General features: G+C 34.5%; 1 protein-coding gene across 1 annotated transcript; it reads left to right on the forward strand.

Annotated features, from left to right (window-relative positions):
• The first annotated feature begins 1057 nt into the window (after positions 1-1057).
• On the forward strand, positions 1058-13065 carry LOC127841649 (UPF0764 protein C16orf89 homolog). Its single transcript, XM_052370644.1, has 8 exons — positions 1058-1605; positions 3104-3254; positions 3544-3780; positions 5094-5205; positions 6429-6582; positions 7544-7745; positions 11657-11706; positions 12940-13065. Exons 1-8 carry the CDS (start codon positions 1392-1394, stop codon positions 13035-13037), a joined length of 1218 nt encoding a protein of 405 aa, XP_052226604.1. The 5' UTR covers positions 1058-1391; the 3' UTR covers positions 13038-13065.
• The last annotated feature ends 4600 nt before the right edge of the window (positions 13066-17665 follow it).

The following is a 17665-nucleotide window of genomic DNA, read 5'->3' on the forward strand; positions in this document are numbered from 1 at the left end:
GCAAAGTTTTTAAATCAGTAGTCCAGGGGTCAGTGGTTCGAGTCCTGCTAAGGGTTACCTTTTTTCGTTTTTTAAATTTTATTCTTGATATTTTACTGGAGCTTTTTAGATCCAATGTTTACATTGATGGATATAAAGCATTAAATGAAAAACTTCGAAACATGCCAAAATCTGTGAGAAGGCCCCTTTAAGCTATTTATGGCCTTGGTTATTTCCTTAGAGGTAATCAGTACATAAATTTCGTAATGTGCAGATTCATTTTCAGGATTAATTTTTTGTAATTGTTTTCCAGTGTATTTTGATGCTTCCGAATAAACTTATTTAAAGAACTTGTAGAGTTCATTTATTTTGCCTCATTTTGGTTATTTTAACTTTGTGTTATTTATTGTTTTCATATATAGTTTGGGAATTTCATGTTTTAATATTCATTATTTTTTAATTTTTGAAGTATTGTTTTTCTTAAATAATGATTTCAGTGTGATTCTGTTTTAATTGCTAATTTTGTTGAGAATGCTTTTGCAATAGGATGCTTTATGTCTGTCGAACATTTGTCTGCAAACGTGGGCTTGAACGTTGACCCCTGGTTTCAAAAATTCTTTAGCCAATTTCGCCTTGCTATGGCAAAATCCTCTATTTTGGGCTACTTAATTAGTTTTAATAAAGAAAAATTGTACCGAAATAGAATATTCTTTTGCCAAATAGGTCAATTTGTAGCCATTGGCTAATTTGGCGAATGGCAGAGTAAACCCTGTCAATATGTTATATACATGATTGTATTGTGTTCATCAAAATAAACAACACTATGCGTTCAAAAACACATTTAGAATGGTAGTTTAGGTCCACCAAAATGAATTGCATGTTTACATACATGTGTAAGATACCCGTCTATGCGAGACATGTGAAGTGTTGAACTTTACGCGTACTAACCGCGTGAATACGTTAAATACGCTCTACATGTATTAGCCTTTATCACATTTGTGCTAATTTAAGAAGACCTTCGTTTTATACATTTGGTGAACTTTGTAGAACTTCCGTAATTTGATCCATTAAGCATGGCGTTTTGTCGCCGGATCGAAGACTATATGTTTTAGTTCAAGTACGGAGGGCCATCGAAAATGACATGCGCATTTTGTTCGTAGTTTACCAGTGCGTGATTGCGCCGCAAGGACTCTGTATACAAATTATAAAAGCTACTTTAAAATCGATTTTACATATCTTAAAAGGACTAATTACGTTTGCCAGTAATTTATTGTACATATTCGGTATTCATGACGACACGGACATTTAAGAACGTTTGTCATTTTAAACCGAAATAGGAATATTTAACATCGGATTTACCAACTATAGCCATATGCGGGGTTCACACTGATAAGAGAATGACATCTTAACGCATGAATATTGACGAAGTCAGGTCCTGGACTAAACTGCCCATGTTAGCAGTACTGTCGGTGATTTTCGTCGTCGCCGGGGTCGGTGGAGTCCCGCCGACGGAAAACGCCCTCTTGGTCCAAGTTTTGGATGCAGTTCAGAGGACGTTGAACTTTTTTGCCGAGGATTACAGTGCCATAAACGTGGATGGATTATTTGGATTACGACTCGGGCAAGGTTTGAACATTTCATAGGGTCAGACGAGTTTATATTTATTGTATAAATACTGCCGTTATCGATTTTGCTTAATAAGAAAGACACCGATTTATCTATTTCATGTATACAGCTATATTGTGCTACAGGTGGTACAGGTTAATTTATATAGATATATGTTATCTTTTGCTTATTGACAAACACAGATATTTAACTTGCTCGTGAGCTAGCCTGCGTATATGCACAAATTAATTAATGTCATAACTTTAATGATTTGAAGTGTCTGTAACCTTATTTATCATAACATTTTATCAGTTTGGCCCACAAGATTCTTAAAGTTTGACCGTCAAGTGTTATCTGTACATGTATTGAAAGAACAAACACCACTTTGATAAGGATATTATTTGCCAAGTGTTTAAATATGAGCAGATAAGGGACTCCTTCCTGTTGCGCACTGTGTGCACACTGTTCGTCGGGAGATGGAAAACTTTGATTTAAACGAACAAAATGAAACACAAACTGTACACTCTGAATATTATTAGTATACTGCTAATCAGGGCATGTTCTTTTATTTACATGGTGTACTTTTCCGTTGTACTCTCCTACCTGACCATACGAATCTTTCTAGGTTGTATGTTTACCAATACCAGTGCAAATTTTTGTCATTTAAAATCGGGTCCTGTAATCGGCCCCATTCCCAACGTAAAAAAGTATAATATTGCTCCCAAATGCCATGGGAGCCAAAATTTCCCAATGGAAGGTTTCTATAAAAAAAAATTTTTTAAATCTAAATATTTTGTTCATCTCCCATCCACACAAGTTTCAACCTCAGTAAATATAATACTGAATAAAACTTATATTCTCAATTTTAAGCATTTTTAAGCAAAACAAGAACAACACTTATTTCCAAACTTTAGTCAAAACGCCGCGAATTTTCCCAATCCAAAGGGACCCGGCACCATTCCCAAAATGGTGGAAAAAAAACGACAACAAAAACACTGAATATCTTTTTATAACTGGAACTACCGGTAGTCACATCTGTTTTGCAATTAATTTGGCTTTCATATTCAATGCACTTTAACCGCTATTTGAGTGACTTATTTTTCATCGACAAACAGGATACGGGAAGTTTATGTATTCAAAACAGGTTCCAGATCAGAAGTGTGGCAACACACAAAAAATGCTGTATTATTTTCAATAGTAAAAAAAATAATTATTAATCAATACATCCCATTTTGTTTTATGCATTAGTGTTCACATTGGAATTCCTACAAGAAAGGTTTTGACCAAACTGTTTACTGGTATAAAAGCTGCGGTTGCATATATTGTTATGCGATAAAATCACACTCACAAATAAATTATATGCATAATTATTAAGCTACTTTGATTTTCTACTAGTTTGCACTTTGTTAGTCGTATATAAGAAGACAGATGGCGCCAGATTCTAGTTTAATCCTTTCTTGACGAATATGGCTCCGGCGTAAGCTTGTTTACAAGGCATTTATCTTGTGTTCACGTGCAGGCCAGATGCGAGAGGCTGTGCGGGAGTGCCGGGTACGCACGTGTGACGCGCCCCTGTTGCGGCGGCTTACGGACATTGAGGCGCTGCTAAATAACGCAAGTGACTCCGCCTTGCCCTACCTTGAGGCTGAAGACCCTGCTTACTTCACAAGGTGCGCGTTTCTACGTGTCAGAGCTGTAGAAAAAATCATTTGAGAAATTGTATTTATAACAAGCGCGAACAATGGTATCATTTAATAGTTTACATAAAATTAAGTTCGAGTTAACAACAAGATAAATAATGCCGCTTATGATAGTTCCACGTGCTATACATTGTATATTTAGGGCGCAACAAAAACGTATTGAGTATGAGAAAATATTTTTAAAACAAGGTCATTTTGGTGTTATTAATACATGTATGTTTGAGTTAACATATAAAAATCACATTGTAAAACCAACCAGATTCCACGCTACCATCGATCAGCCGTACGTGCTGCCATATCAAGGGGAACTGGTAGAAGCGGCTTTCGACACCGGGGTAGAAGAAGATCTCATAGAGAAAAGCAACACCGGGGCGAAAGTCGATCACATAGAAATGGGTGACACCGGGGCAATAGTCGGTACAAACGAAAACTACAACGAGGAAGCTGGAGACGCCTGCTATGCCAGGATGTTGGGCTCGTACCAGGAAAACGAAAAGTGTGTATGTTCTCATGTGTTTGTAAATTTTACATCATATGACCATCTATTCATCATTTAGACTTGAGTCGCGTTTTGTGGAAATGGGTCTTATGCCATATGCGGCCATCGTAGCTCCAGGCCGGCCTGTGCATATGCACAGCCAGGAGCTATGTTGTCCGCTAATGATACCACAGAACCTTGTGTGACTAAACAGCGAACAACGCAGCTCTGTGTATGTATAAATAATACATAGATGTTAAACATTCACGTAAATTGTATACACTTATCATTAACGACAATGCATCGCAGTTATGCTGAAAAACTGCGCGTGCTGGTCGGGAGCTACGATGGCAGCGTTTGATACAAGAACAATTTTCGCATGGCGATGGTCATTTAAACTGTAAAAATACATAGGTATATATTACTGCTTGTAATCCTTGTAATTAAAAAAGTAAAATAATAATTGCATTTCTTAATTAACGTAGACTCGGTGTTTGACTATTAGAACATAGGGCTTTTAAAATCTAATAAATCGTTTGCAACTAGACGTCAGTAATAGCTGTTCGGAGTGTTGATATAGGTACTCCTGATCATATCCTACACTTAGTCATGTCTCACAATGAGTATATAAGTTTAATAAGCATGTAGCCTTGTATTTTTGATCATCGAACATGGCAATTGATTGTTCGCATTCATTATTACCGCGGTTTACCAATGCAGGTGGTCGATGTCAACTTGTGTAGGCACAACTTATGATAAAGACCATATTCAACAACTGCAAACGTTAAAGCCTGACAAAACTAAGGCGTATATGTATTACATATACAAGTAAATATGCAAATATAAACTTTGATGTCAGGATAACATTGACCTTATATATTTAAATATTATTTTCATACAAGTTGGCACTCTGCAATAACATGTGTCATTATTCAAATAAAATTTAACTAATTCGATACTTCCGGCATTATTGTTACTGTATTTACTGCAAACGTTCACGATGCCGTATTAAAATTGACATCGACGCATGTATGCAGGCACCCGATTTTGACTTCGCATTATAAAGAAGGATTCCCGATTACGAAATGGCTCTTGCATGGTAGTATTTTAAATAAACTTACCATAACATTCTTCAAAATGAAATAAATTTTTATTTGTTTCGTTTTGCGATAAAGAAAATGCGTATAGGTCACCGGGAACTGTATCGGCCATGGTTATTTAACATTGTGATGACCTCGCCTCCATTCCAATCGCGCGGTGTCTTGCGCAGTGGATGATGTCGTCTGCCCTGCAATCGCATGGTGGCTGACACAGTACAGTCTGCATTTCAGGACGTTGCCGCGCTGCAATATTACGACCAATTGCTGGAAGTATATGACACAGGACGACACGGCCGCTTACTTCATCACGCACCAGCTCCTGTACTTCATAATGACCGAACACGTACGTGGTATACCATTCTTTTATCGTCTCGTCATATTATGGGTCTACGCACCAAATCTCAAGTGCTGTATGTATTTCAATATAATATAGCAATAATAATTTCAGCCTCGCCAAAGTTGACATAGTTACCATGAACTATTCGTTTTAGTCAAAAGTGCACGTGTCCGTCTTACTAAAAAACTTAGCTGATATTTTAAGGTAAAATTATAAATATTACGATACGTTTTTTTACAAAAAAGAGTAACTTTTTTTATTTGTTTGGACTTATACTGTATAAGTGGCGTATACTGTGCACTTTTGTACCAATGTAACCATATATGTTTCGCGTTCCCTTCTTTTAAGTGGACTTCTAACAGTTATGTAAATTGTTTCATCGCGCACAACATTCGGACGCATCCCGGAGCATGCATATACACATGTACTAGTATACAATACTAGTACTTAGTTCAATATGTACTCTTCAGGATGATCGAGAAAGAAAAGAAAAACAGTTGTGTACGTATCGCAGTTGACTTGTTTTTTTTTTAACTTTTTTCCTTGTAGAGGAATTAGATTTTGCTTTGTGAGACAACTGAACTGCTATAATTTAATAATCGGTCTACGATTATAGTAAACCAATCCCGGTACAGATGTTTCAAATTGGTCATTAAAGTCTCGAGAGACATTATCGTAACATAATTGAACCAAACGTGCACGCGACGAAAAAGTACTTGTATATTGTGAACACTACATACCCTTTGTTGTCGAACAATGGACTTAATATGAAAAGGCCTGGGAAACGTTGGATACCAATACTGGTTGATAGTGGTCATGTTGTACACGTGTACCTGTCGATGCCCATACCACGCATGATGTATCACTAATGAGTGACAAGTACATGTAATGACAATCATGTTGGTCCGTTTCGTAGGAACATATTCGAACGTGTCACTGGCATTAATAACGTTTGCGTAATGGTCCGCTTTTGGCGTGCACAGTTGATTTTAAACTTGTATCTTAACCCGTGTGTTGACGCAGTTCCATTAGACGTAAAGGTGTATGATTGAAAAGAAGAATATAATAAAAGTATTATATATAGTAATTCTGAAATAATAGGAGAGAAGTACAATTTTTTTTCACTCGTTTTGGGTGCTTAACTTCGTTGTATGTTAAGTGTGCATCAAAACATCTTACACAAATGCCCACATGTATTTTATATCATGCACGTGCAACTCGTCATGTAGGTGGGGTGCAAAGGGCAATTGGAAGCGTTCACGCAAGGACGGAAGATCAGAGAACTCCAACATAAATTCTGCAGAAAAATCTACCAGGAATCCAAACAACTGTCATCCACAGGAAAAGTCAAGAACTACCGGAGAGACCTCTTCCTCGAGCAAAGTAAGGACGAGTCAATCAAATCAATTCTGGGTCCCTGATTGTACTTATCTTGCTCAAGCATAACCCAATAGAATCCAGAACTGGTCATATAAAATGAGACGCGTTCTATTCTCAGAAAACTGGGCTTAACACATGTGCCTGAAGTGTCATCTAAGATTAGACTGTGAAGTCCATACAGACTAATCAGGGACGACACTTTCAGTTTTGTATGGAATTATTTATTTAAAGGAAGTCACTGAACACGGCTGATATAAACATGTAATTAGTTAATTTATACTATTACCATGCTATTTCTCCATTTTAGCAGACCTAATAAATTCTTAATCATCTAGAACAATGTTCATGTGTAACACGGTTCCTATTTGCGCCATTCACAGTCATTAAGTACAACATTGGATGCCTTTTGGTGGTACCAGAAACCTTATTGCGGTTAATACACTCCAGCTTTTATTATCCCCCGCCAGAGGCGGAGGGATATTGTTTTGGCGTTGTCCGTCCGTCCGTCCGGCACTTTTGTTAAAATAGAGTTATGGCCCTTTGTATCTTGAAAAAATGCTTTTTACTATAGGCACTTTTGTATCCGGAGCCATATCTTTGAAGTGCTTTGGCGGATTTCATTGAAACTTGTTGCATTTGTATTAGACTTTAGAAGAATTGTATACTTCTACGTGAAATCAACGGTGTGATTCAAAGATAAATATCTTGTCATAGAATGCCAGGTATGCCAACTATATGCACTGCAGCAAAGCAACTGTTTGTATGTGAAACTATTGTATCTTAAAATTCTCTTAAAGAGCTTGAGATTGTCGGTTAACGCTCAGTTACAACCTTTGCCCCGTTATTTATGCATTACACTATGTTTTATTACCTTGGTTCAGCTGCCGCTTTCCTTATTAAGAGATGCCGTTACTGATTTATATTTTCTTCGCCTATTGTTCAGCACCTGCGTTTAATTGTTTAGCTGTGCTCTGTGGTCCCCTGGGTTTCGAGAATTTCTATCGCTCCGACTGGATACGGATGGTTCTCAGCTGGCCGGACAAGCGACTTGGGTGTTTCCGGCAACATTCAGTTGATGACGATCTCAAAGCATTAATGGGCGATCTTGCGGCTACAGTGCAAAGCGGACACCAAAGACGCAACACACACCCGAGCTCTTATGAAACGTAACGATTAGAATTCCTAAATATATGTAGTCTTGTTTATAAACTAAATATAAGATAATTGCCTGTGCACATTAGAAAATTATTATGTAAGATACACAATTGGGGCGTAACGCATCAAAACACAATTTTTCTCGAAATATAAAATTATTATAAGAATAAAGTGAGAATAGGAGTGGGTTGAGAGACACTGTGTCTTCAGCGGAAAAGTCGAGGGTACGGTTTAGAAGGGGGGGTACATAGGTTGTGGATGCTCCTGAAATTAAAAACACACAACAATGTCATTCCTTATAGAGGTTCAAGTCGTTTTGTATAAAATATTTATTTAAAATATTTATTAATAATATTTATCATCAATTTTGACAATTTCACATCATCAAAGAATGCCGGAATATACGGAATGTTCTGTCAATATTTCTTGAAATCCAAGTAAATAATTTGATTAATGTATCAATTGCTCTCTATCATGCTACCTGAAAGAAAGAACTCACTGCTGTCGTGAAAGTTGTCAATAAGCTAAGACAATGATACTGTATTCATTTAGCAGCCCTCAAAAAAAGAAGTTTTCCGTACGCGAGGGGAAGTAAAACTTAAAGTGGTTAGTTTAAATAGCAATACATTGAGACCATACCATTTTAATTCTATAATTCAATGTCAACTTAACTTCTTAAAGCCAACCAAGCATTCAGGAAAAACCTGGTCAATGAAAACACTATTTTCGTGGAGTATGACTAGCAGGACCAGACACATGATTTTATAATAAAGCGTAAACACCATTTCAAAATGTTACTATTAAAGACACAATATCAAGTACACCATGTTATGATCAATTTAGTTACGAGCAATACAAATGCAGTTCTCTTACAAATATTTGAAATGATAATTCCTGTAAGCGGCACCATTCATCTTTTTAATCTGTGAATGACGGCTAGTTGGTGAATTGCCGTAAAGGTTCAACAACATGTTTAAAATATTGAGAAAAATTGCCGAAAAATTTATATTCACACCAAAATTCCAGGTTAATTCAATATTTTTAACAAATATGTATGTGTAAGCTTGAAATATATCCATAACAATACATCAATAACTTTTACTAGTAATGCCATAAAAAGACTTTGTGCGAAGGAGCCCTTTGTGGCAGATTTGATAGGGAACATTAATTCAAAAGGATTTCTTAGACTAGGGGTTGATAAAAAATGATTGCGTGAAATATAAACACTGGGACAGGTTTCGATTATTTATTGAGCGAACAGACACGCAAGTTTTATTCGTCTTTTGCAATCAGTTTGGTATATATTAGTATGTGCAACACTCTGCTTTTGTCATTTTCTAATCACCAATGGCAACGTAAGAGTCATTGTTATTGACATCTGAATCAAGGTATTGATTCGTAAAATATTTTATAAATGGTCGAATTACAAATGAATCACATATATATCTAACTTTTAGAAAAATGGGCCCAATCTCGTCAGTATTTTATTGTCATATAATCGTCCGTTAGCCAAGTGGATTACTGATCCACACTGGTCTGGAACATCTACTGATGAGCTTTTGTTTGTGCTGTACAGTAGGAAGACAATAATGTCACATGTTTGACAACTGACGGAAGTGAAATATCACAATCAATTAGAGTTAATGTGCGTGTCCCAATAGGCGAGTTTCACACTGATAATTTAATTGATTTATCGCGACGAAGTGGTTTATTGATGAATCCAAAACCAGGCTCGAGACATGCAGTTCTATAGTAGCTACCGTACTCATGTCTGCATATTTCTATCGGTTATTTAACGCTTGTTATCTAAAAATAAACCACTTAAATCACTTAGGGATAAACAAAATTAAATTATAAATCAGGCATTGTAAGTAATTGTATTGTTGTAGTTACTCTTAAGAGAACCAATACAATTTAGTCAAGTGTTCTTTTATTGAGCTCGGAAAATGTTTTCCTGGCAAAAATGCCAAATAAATTGCTTAGGTTCATTAATTATGTAAACTTCAATTCATTAAGTGAACCCGAATGCTTGATTTTGACCTTTTCACGACGGTGATCCCAATTGGTACCATTTATGTTTATAGTAAGTGTTTTGTTATAAAAGTAGTGAGTAAGAACAAGAAGTATATTTGCACTGTCCGGAGTTTGCTATATTACATGGTATAAGCCGCGATCAATAAACTTTGATAATCAAAAGCCAATCTCAGTTGTTTTATTATAGAGCTACTCTAACAATATATTTTGTCATTAACTTTAAATCGGAACCAACAAAATAAACAAAATTAAGAAACTTTAACCGTGAAGCGTCCAGCGAAGAATTTAACAAGATCAAGAGGCAACTCGTTCATAACTCAATATCGGCGCTGTGTAAGAGACTGTTTTTGTGTGATCTTTGCACCGTGCACAATATTTGTTTCGCTCAGTCAGATCTAAAGAAATGCGTTTTCGTTTTATTGATTTTTTTGTTATGTCCTTTATGTGATTCCACTGTTGGGAGAGTTTTAATAAGTTTTCGTAGATATTGCCTTTTGTAATATTCAGTTATTTCACCTCAAGAAAATCCACCGACTCTGTGTTTTTGGCTAATGGTTTATCGTATAAGCTTGTCCCCGGCATATGACTTTTAAATAACTTCCTATAAGCACGAACACACTATTTGTAAAAAAGAAATAAATGTTTTATATCGTTATGTTTTAAGTTTCCCCATAACGTTTGCTTGTAGGATGCTCTTTGTCGTTCCTAAATCATACTTCCATGATAGTTTAGGTTATGTTCACGGAAAGCTGATGTCCATCAAAGGCCAAAAATAAGAAGCGTACATGTATTACACTACACATTATAATAACCATTGCTTTTGAGAAGTGAGCTTGAATAAAGGTATCTAACTTATCGATAATGGGTCCAAATAGAAGCATATCTGTAAAAGTCGTAAAACATGACATCTATCAAATACTGCATGTTACACATCATCAGAATAAATCTAGGCCCATTAGATCCTTCATATTGACATCTCGGGCCAATCTGTTAAGGTAATAGTTTTGTTTAGTTTCCTTTCCAATTTGTTTCTCATCATGGTTACATTTTGGTGGTTTTAGCGACGAAACTTTCTTTGGTAAACCGCTAGTTTTCGAAATATCATATTAAGTATTACTTAATTTTCTAAACTGTGTTCAGTATGTTTTGGTAAGACACCCGAAAGCATGCCTGCTAAACAGAGAATAAATTTAGTATGGTCTTAAAGGGATCTTTTCACGCTTTGGTAAATTGACAAAATTGAAAAAAGTTGTTTCAGATTCGTAAGTTTTCGTTTTAGTTATGATATTTGTGAGGAAACAGTAATACTGAACATTAACCATGCTCTAATATAGCCATTATATGCATCTTTTGACGATTTTAAAACCTAAAAATTATAAAGCGTTGCAACGCGAAACGTTTAAATAATTTGGAGAGTTCTGTTTTGTCGTTAAATTTTGTGAAACTACGAAGATTGCTTATATAAGGTATAAAATACTTAAAAGTTTGTATTCGGCGGAATAGCTCAGTAGGCTAAAGCGTTTTTACTTCAGGACTCTGGCAGGACTCCAGGGGTCACTGGTTCGAAACCTGCTCCGGGCAATGTTCTTTTCCTTTTTTTAATTGTTTTCTTGATTTTTTACTGGAGCTTTTACGATCCAATGTTTACATTTATCAATATAAAGCATTTAATGAATAAGTTAAAAAAATGCCAAAATCTGTGAAAAGGCCCCTTTAAAGTGGCAACAGACGCTATAGACTCATCCATTCTTTGTCTAGCGGCACATATTTAAAATTGCTTCGTAATCGCTTTATCATGTTATAACTTATGTTTTCTATTGTTAGTTTGTACGTATCATATCTTGCCAAGCAATACACCAACTATGTAGCCATTTTGTTTTGACTTCAGAACCAAAGATGTTACCATGCGAAGACTTCTAAGGGAAAAGCAGATGAAAGGTATTATTACTGTAACGGCAATTCGGTCATGTAAAACGGGCCTGCAAGTAATCTTTAATTATAAAACTATTTAATTTGCCTAAGCGGGGGTAATCAGGTGGCAAACAAGCTGACGACGTCCACGCCAAGACAGCATTATAATAATAATAATAATAATAATAATAATAATAATAATAATAATAATAATAATAATAATAATATAATAATAATAATAATAATAATAATAATAATAAAAGCTTTATTTACAGAAGGTTACACATAAAGACACTGACACATTATACATATTATGCAGATGAATCAATACTTTTTTACAATGTGGCCTTCTTAAAATAACACAAATAGGTCTATAACAAGTAAAACATTCAAACAATATTTTCTTACACCAATACATAACACACATTTTGTCTTTTAGACAGACACACATGAAATACAGTAACATTGATAAGAAAATAAATGACATATCATTGATTAGAAAATAAATGTGCTTTATATTGCCTTTTAAAAGCAGAGATAGAGCATGCCATTCTTATTTCAATTGGTATACTGTTCCATATATTCATGCTATGATATGAAAAAGCTCGTTTCTTATAACCTGTATTTGCTTTGGTATTAACAATATCGTTATGGGTGGCAGATCTTAAGTTATAGTTGTGATTTTGAGAAACAGTTATAATATCATTTACATATTCTGGAGACTGATTGTTGACACATTTATATATTAAGATTGCGTTGTGGTATTTACATCTATTATTAAACGAGAGCCAATTAAGCTGTAAAAACAAATCTTCGGATGGTGTTCTATTTGGCTTTTGTAGAATGACTTTCGCTGCGCGTTGTTGTAAAACATTCACTTTTGTTAAATTGGTTTTATTAGAGTTGCCCGGGATCGTACAACAATAATCGAAATTGGTTGGAATATATGAATTATGAAATAATTTCAATATCAAAAGTGAGATAATTTGATATCTTTTTAGCAGAGATAATTTACTGCTTATTTTACAGCATGTTTTATCAATGTGTACTTTCCATTGCAGATGTTTGTCGATATAAAGTCCTAAAATATTATGGCTATTGACATTCTCAATAGCATTATTATCTATTTTTAAATTAAGGTAGATATTCTTAATTTTTTGTTTTGAGCCAATAAGCATGCATTTTGATTTATTAGAGTTTATCATCATTTTATTGAGGGTGCACCATTTTTGTATGGAATGTTGAATTCTCTCTTTTCAGACGGTTGTCTGTCGCACACCTCGGGACTGGGCTTCGGTGTGTTATGCTCATATCTGCGATTTCTAGTCAGACACTTGTATACTAGTTCACATATGTAGCAATGCAAGTAAAGTCGTTAAAACAGTGTTTGTGTGTATTTTGTGGCAAAATTAAAGTGATTTTTAATCAACACAGCGACCTCTATGATCTTGACGGATACCTAAATGTACGCATTCCCTATTATTAAATATACCGGCATTAGTATTACAACTTACAAGATGATTTGTGAAAATCGAACATGAAAGAACCAACGACAGCAATTACATGTTATTTTAATGAACATCTCAACTTTGCCATTTAGTGACATAAAAGCCCGTGATAAAGTTACCGGTAAGTATTTAGTTAATTATTTAACGTGATATTCGTGCATAAGATATTTGCAATTAAGAACTTACAGGCTCAATAAAAAAGGGTCTTAATTTCACACGTTTAAGGGGCCTGTTCGACACCAACACAAACTTTAATTAAAGGTACGTTAAACAGAATATCAATAATATTTACACGTTATATAGTGTTACAAAACAACGGAAAACATGCAAATAGAGAGCGCTAAATGCATAAGCAAGTCCAGACAATTACAGAACGTATCAGTCGCATTCTTTACATTTACGATGAATACATCGGATATGGATAGCAATCGCAATGTGTCCGTCCTTAAGAATGACAATTAGACTTAAGTGAAAAAGTATCTACAGATTCTAGTAAACACAGAGAAAGTATATTTCTACCGAGTATGCAGAACAATGGAGAGCGACTTGCGTTTCACTATCTATGAAGAAATCTGAGTTTCATAGTTTCCTAAGTATGACATCTAAGGACTTACTTAATTATCACCAAGTTTAAATCCGGATTGCTTAAAAACTAGATCGGATTCTAGTTGAAACCGAACATTCATGCTTCCGTGTTTTCAAATAAAAGAATTGTGATGTGTCTTCATTGTGATCTACTGCATTGAAATTATTTATTCTGTGTAAATTATAAAATATGTTTGTCCGTTTATAAAAAAATACTCGCATATAACATTATGATTATTACAAAGGTGTTAATCAATAGTAAATTATATCAAAGCGACTTTAATTGATATGTTTATGTAGTTCCCATTCAACATACCATAGGCTATGTAATATTGTTTCATTGTTATTAAGTGTTTTAGTGTGTTAAGAATCATAGATATTGCGGACAAAGCCCGGCACAAAGCCAATGGCGTTGACTGCTTATATTTATGAGTAGTACATATAGCTATACGTATGCAACTTGTGCTTTTGTCACACTTTATAAATAAATTGCGAACATGTAAACATAGAAATAAAATTTAAAAAAATCCGTCAGATGCTGCTTTTGGTGTATATTATACATGCTTGAGTAGAGAACATGAAATATATTTTTAAAAGATATTCGGCATATAATATCCTGACTTTGAAATAGAGGTAGAAAATTAAATTAAAAACAAAGTATGTCGTGTTCTTTTTAGCTCGACTTTTCATAGAAAAATGAGAGCTATACTACTCGTTCCGGCGTCGGGGTCGGCTAAAGTTTTTTTTATAAAGTCAAATAACTTTAACACTATCAAAGATAAGTAACTCAAACTTGGAATACTTCTTTATGACAACAAGACAATTGTGAAGGTCAAGGTGCATAACTCTGTCAGCATTATGTTTATATATATACCCATTTTTATACTACAAAAAAAGAAAATTGTGTTAAAGTAACATTACTGCTCAAAATAAACGAAAATTTCGTACAATTGTTCGTAAAATGAACTTAACTAATTACAAAATCAGTGTTCCTTATGGCAATTGCCGAAATTTCAACGCCAGGTGTGGTATGGTAAAATAGATGTTTGTATATGCACAATGCTCGTTTTTATAATTGTTTTGCATATTCTATTCATACGACACATGAACACTACAATGGTGTTCATGTGACGTATGAATCGATATATTCGCGGGAATTAATTGTGGCCACAAATAAATAAAAACGAGCATTTTGTATCTACAAAAATCTATGTAATCATGCCACATCTAGCGTTGAAATTATGGCTATTGCTATAAGGAACACTGAGTGTTGACTTTATTTTACGATATACTTGACGAAATTTTCGCTGATTTTGAGCGTTATAGAGACTTTAAGTTTTGTGTTGAGTCCACTTAATTCCTGAAGTATCAAAGCTATTGCTTTCATACTTGCAACACTTACTAACTATCATTAGGGGACTGTGCAGGCAAAATTATGTAACTCTTACTGGCATTTTGACAGAATTATGACCCCTTTTTTACTTAGAAAATTGAAAATTTGGTCATGTTTTGTGTTTTGGTCCATTTTACTCGTAAAGTAACTATCATAATGGGAATGTACAGTACAAGTTGCATAACTCTGGTTGGCGTTTTGACGAAATTATGGCCCCTTTTTTACTTAGTAACTTTAAATATTTTGTTAAATTTTGTGTTTAGATGCACTTACTTGAAAAGTATCAAGGCTATTGCTATTAAACTTCAAATACTTTCTTACTATCATGAGGGTACTGTACCTGGCAAGTTGAATTTGACCTTGATCAATGTCAAATAAATAAATATTGCTTAACTTGCCATAACTTCTTTATTTAGGATCAGATTTGATTCATACTTTGACAAAACAACATTTACCTGACATATCACAATGGACTCCACCCAAACCATCCCCCACGCCCCCCACAGAATCCCCCCCCCCCCCAAAAAAAAATGTTGTTTTCCTGTTTTCTTATTATAGAAATATCATCTAATAAATGACCTCACCCCCACATTATTCCCCCTCTCCACATACCCACACACAGAATTTATTTTTTTTGAAACATGAAAAGTAAAAAAATAAAAATAGTTTTAATATTTAATTTTTGAAAGACCGTCCAACCATCCCACCCAAGCTATTGCTACCAAACTTGAAATATAAACTTATTAGTTTGTCTTATGTTTTTACAAATGTTCAACAGATTGTGGAAAATATACCTAAACTCAGAATCGTCTATAATGTACCACATCTTTAAAACATAAGCGATCCATATGTTTCAATTATGGTCCTCTTCCAGTTAGAATATGACTATATTACCTTGACATTATTGAATATGAACAATTTTACCATGATGACTTACGTTATACTGTCAACATGTGTCAAGCACTCGAAAAGTCGAGCTCGCTGTCTTCTGAAAGCTCTTGTTCACTTAAAAGTCGCATATCCACAACAAGAAATGTTTTTTAGGAAGTGCACGTATATAAAACTACATAGTAGTGTTCGTAGATACAAATGTTAATATTTGATATCTCATCATACGTGTCCCATCATGGTTTATTATGAATTTATGTCTTCGTAATCGAAACATACGGTATGTTGATATTTGAATCGGAGTTTTTTTTCCACACATTAAAACAATGTTCAAAGTTACATCCGCGTCATACAAAAACTGGGCTTATGACACATGTGGCCAGCGTAGCTCAATCTCAGTAAGTTATCGTGGTATTTCCTGGGTATCCTTATGTTGCTTATCCTGACAAGACTGCGTGGATGCGCCGGCTTGGCTAGAGCTACGATGGCAGCATATTGTATAAGACCCGATTCCGCATGACGCGGGTCGTTAACATAGCGTCATGTAAATCGAACATTAAACCGCGATACTTTCAGATTGAGCATTGAAGTCGCACTGGGATATTTACATCAAACTGGCGAATTCGGTCACCAATTCTGGCGTGAAGAAAAGATTTTCAGACAGACCGACCGCGTACTTCACACATAAGTGGCTAGATCATTAACGATTTCCCTTCTATGATGGACACAATACTCTTTCGTAGGTTATGTCTCATAATACAAGACAAATGGCATGAACCGAAAGGCTAAAGTCAATGAACTAAAAACTGACAAACATGTGCCACACAATTCAATTGCTTTGCAATACACCTGACTTGCAGTGCTGGACAGTGGACAACATACTGGACTTTCTGGACAACTGAGTCACCTGAGATCGCAATAGTGAAATTAGAAAAAAAATATGCTTCTTCAAGGTTAATTACATCATCATAATAATAATAATAATAATAATAATAATAATAATAATAATAATAAAATAAATGAATGAATGAATGAATGAATGAATGAATGAATGAATGAATGAATGAATAAATAAATAAATAAATAAATAAATAAATAAATAAATAAATAAATAAATAAATAAATAAATAAATAAATAAATAAATAAATAAATAAAATATAATAATAATAATAATTATAATAATAATAATAAGAAGAAGAAGAAGAAGAATACAAATTAAGTGTATTTGTTTAGACTGTGATTTTGAAATGCTTTAATAAATGCTTGCTTTGTAGTGGCGCCAGACTTTGTTTCAGTGGCTATACAGAGTGGCTGTTTTTCAGTGGCGACATAATTTCAAACTAGACGACAATCGTCGGCAAACAAATCCACCCAATGATTACCTTAATACACTATCAAGCGATACATATATTTATGAAATATTTCAATTGCAAAACAAGTCGGTTGTCCTACATAATTATAAATTGATAATCCTGTCAACAAAATAAAAATTGATTTGACACATCACTTTGATTTGTTAAATTAGTTCAGATGTAATCAAACAGCTTTAATCAGCTTGACTGGAATTGAGAAAGTTGACTAGACAACTCGTTTCCTGTGTAGGACCAGTAC

The sequence above is a fragment of the Dreissena polymorpha genome, chromosome 1 (genome assembly GCF_020536995.1).
Source record: "Dreissena polymorpha isolate Duluth1 chromosome 1, UMN_Dpol_1.0, whole genome shotgun sequence".
Classification (NCBI taxonomy): domain Eukaryota; kingdom Metazoa; phylum Mollusca; class Bivalvia; order Myida; family Dreissenidae; genus Dreissena; species Dreissena polymorpha.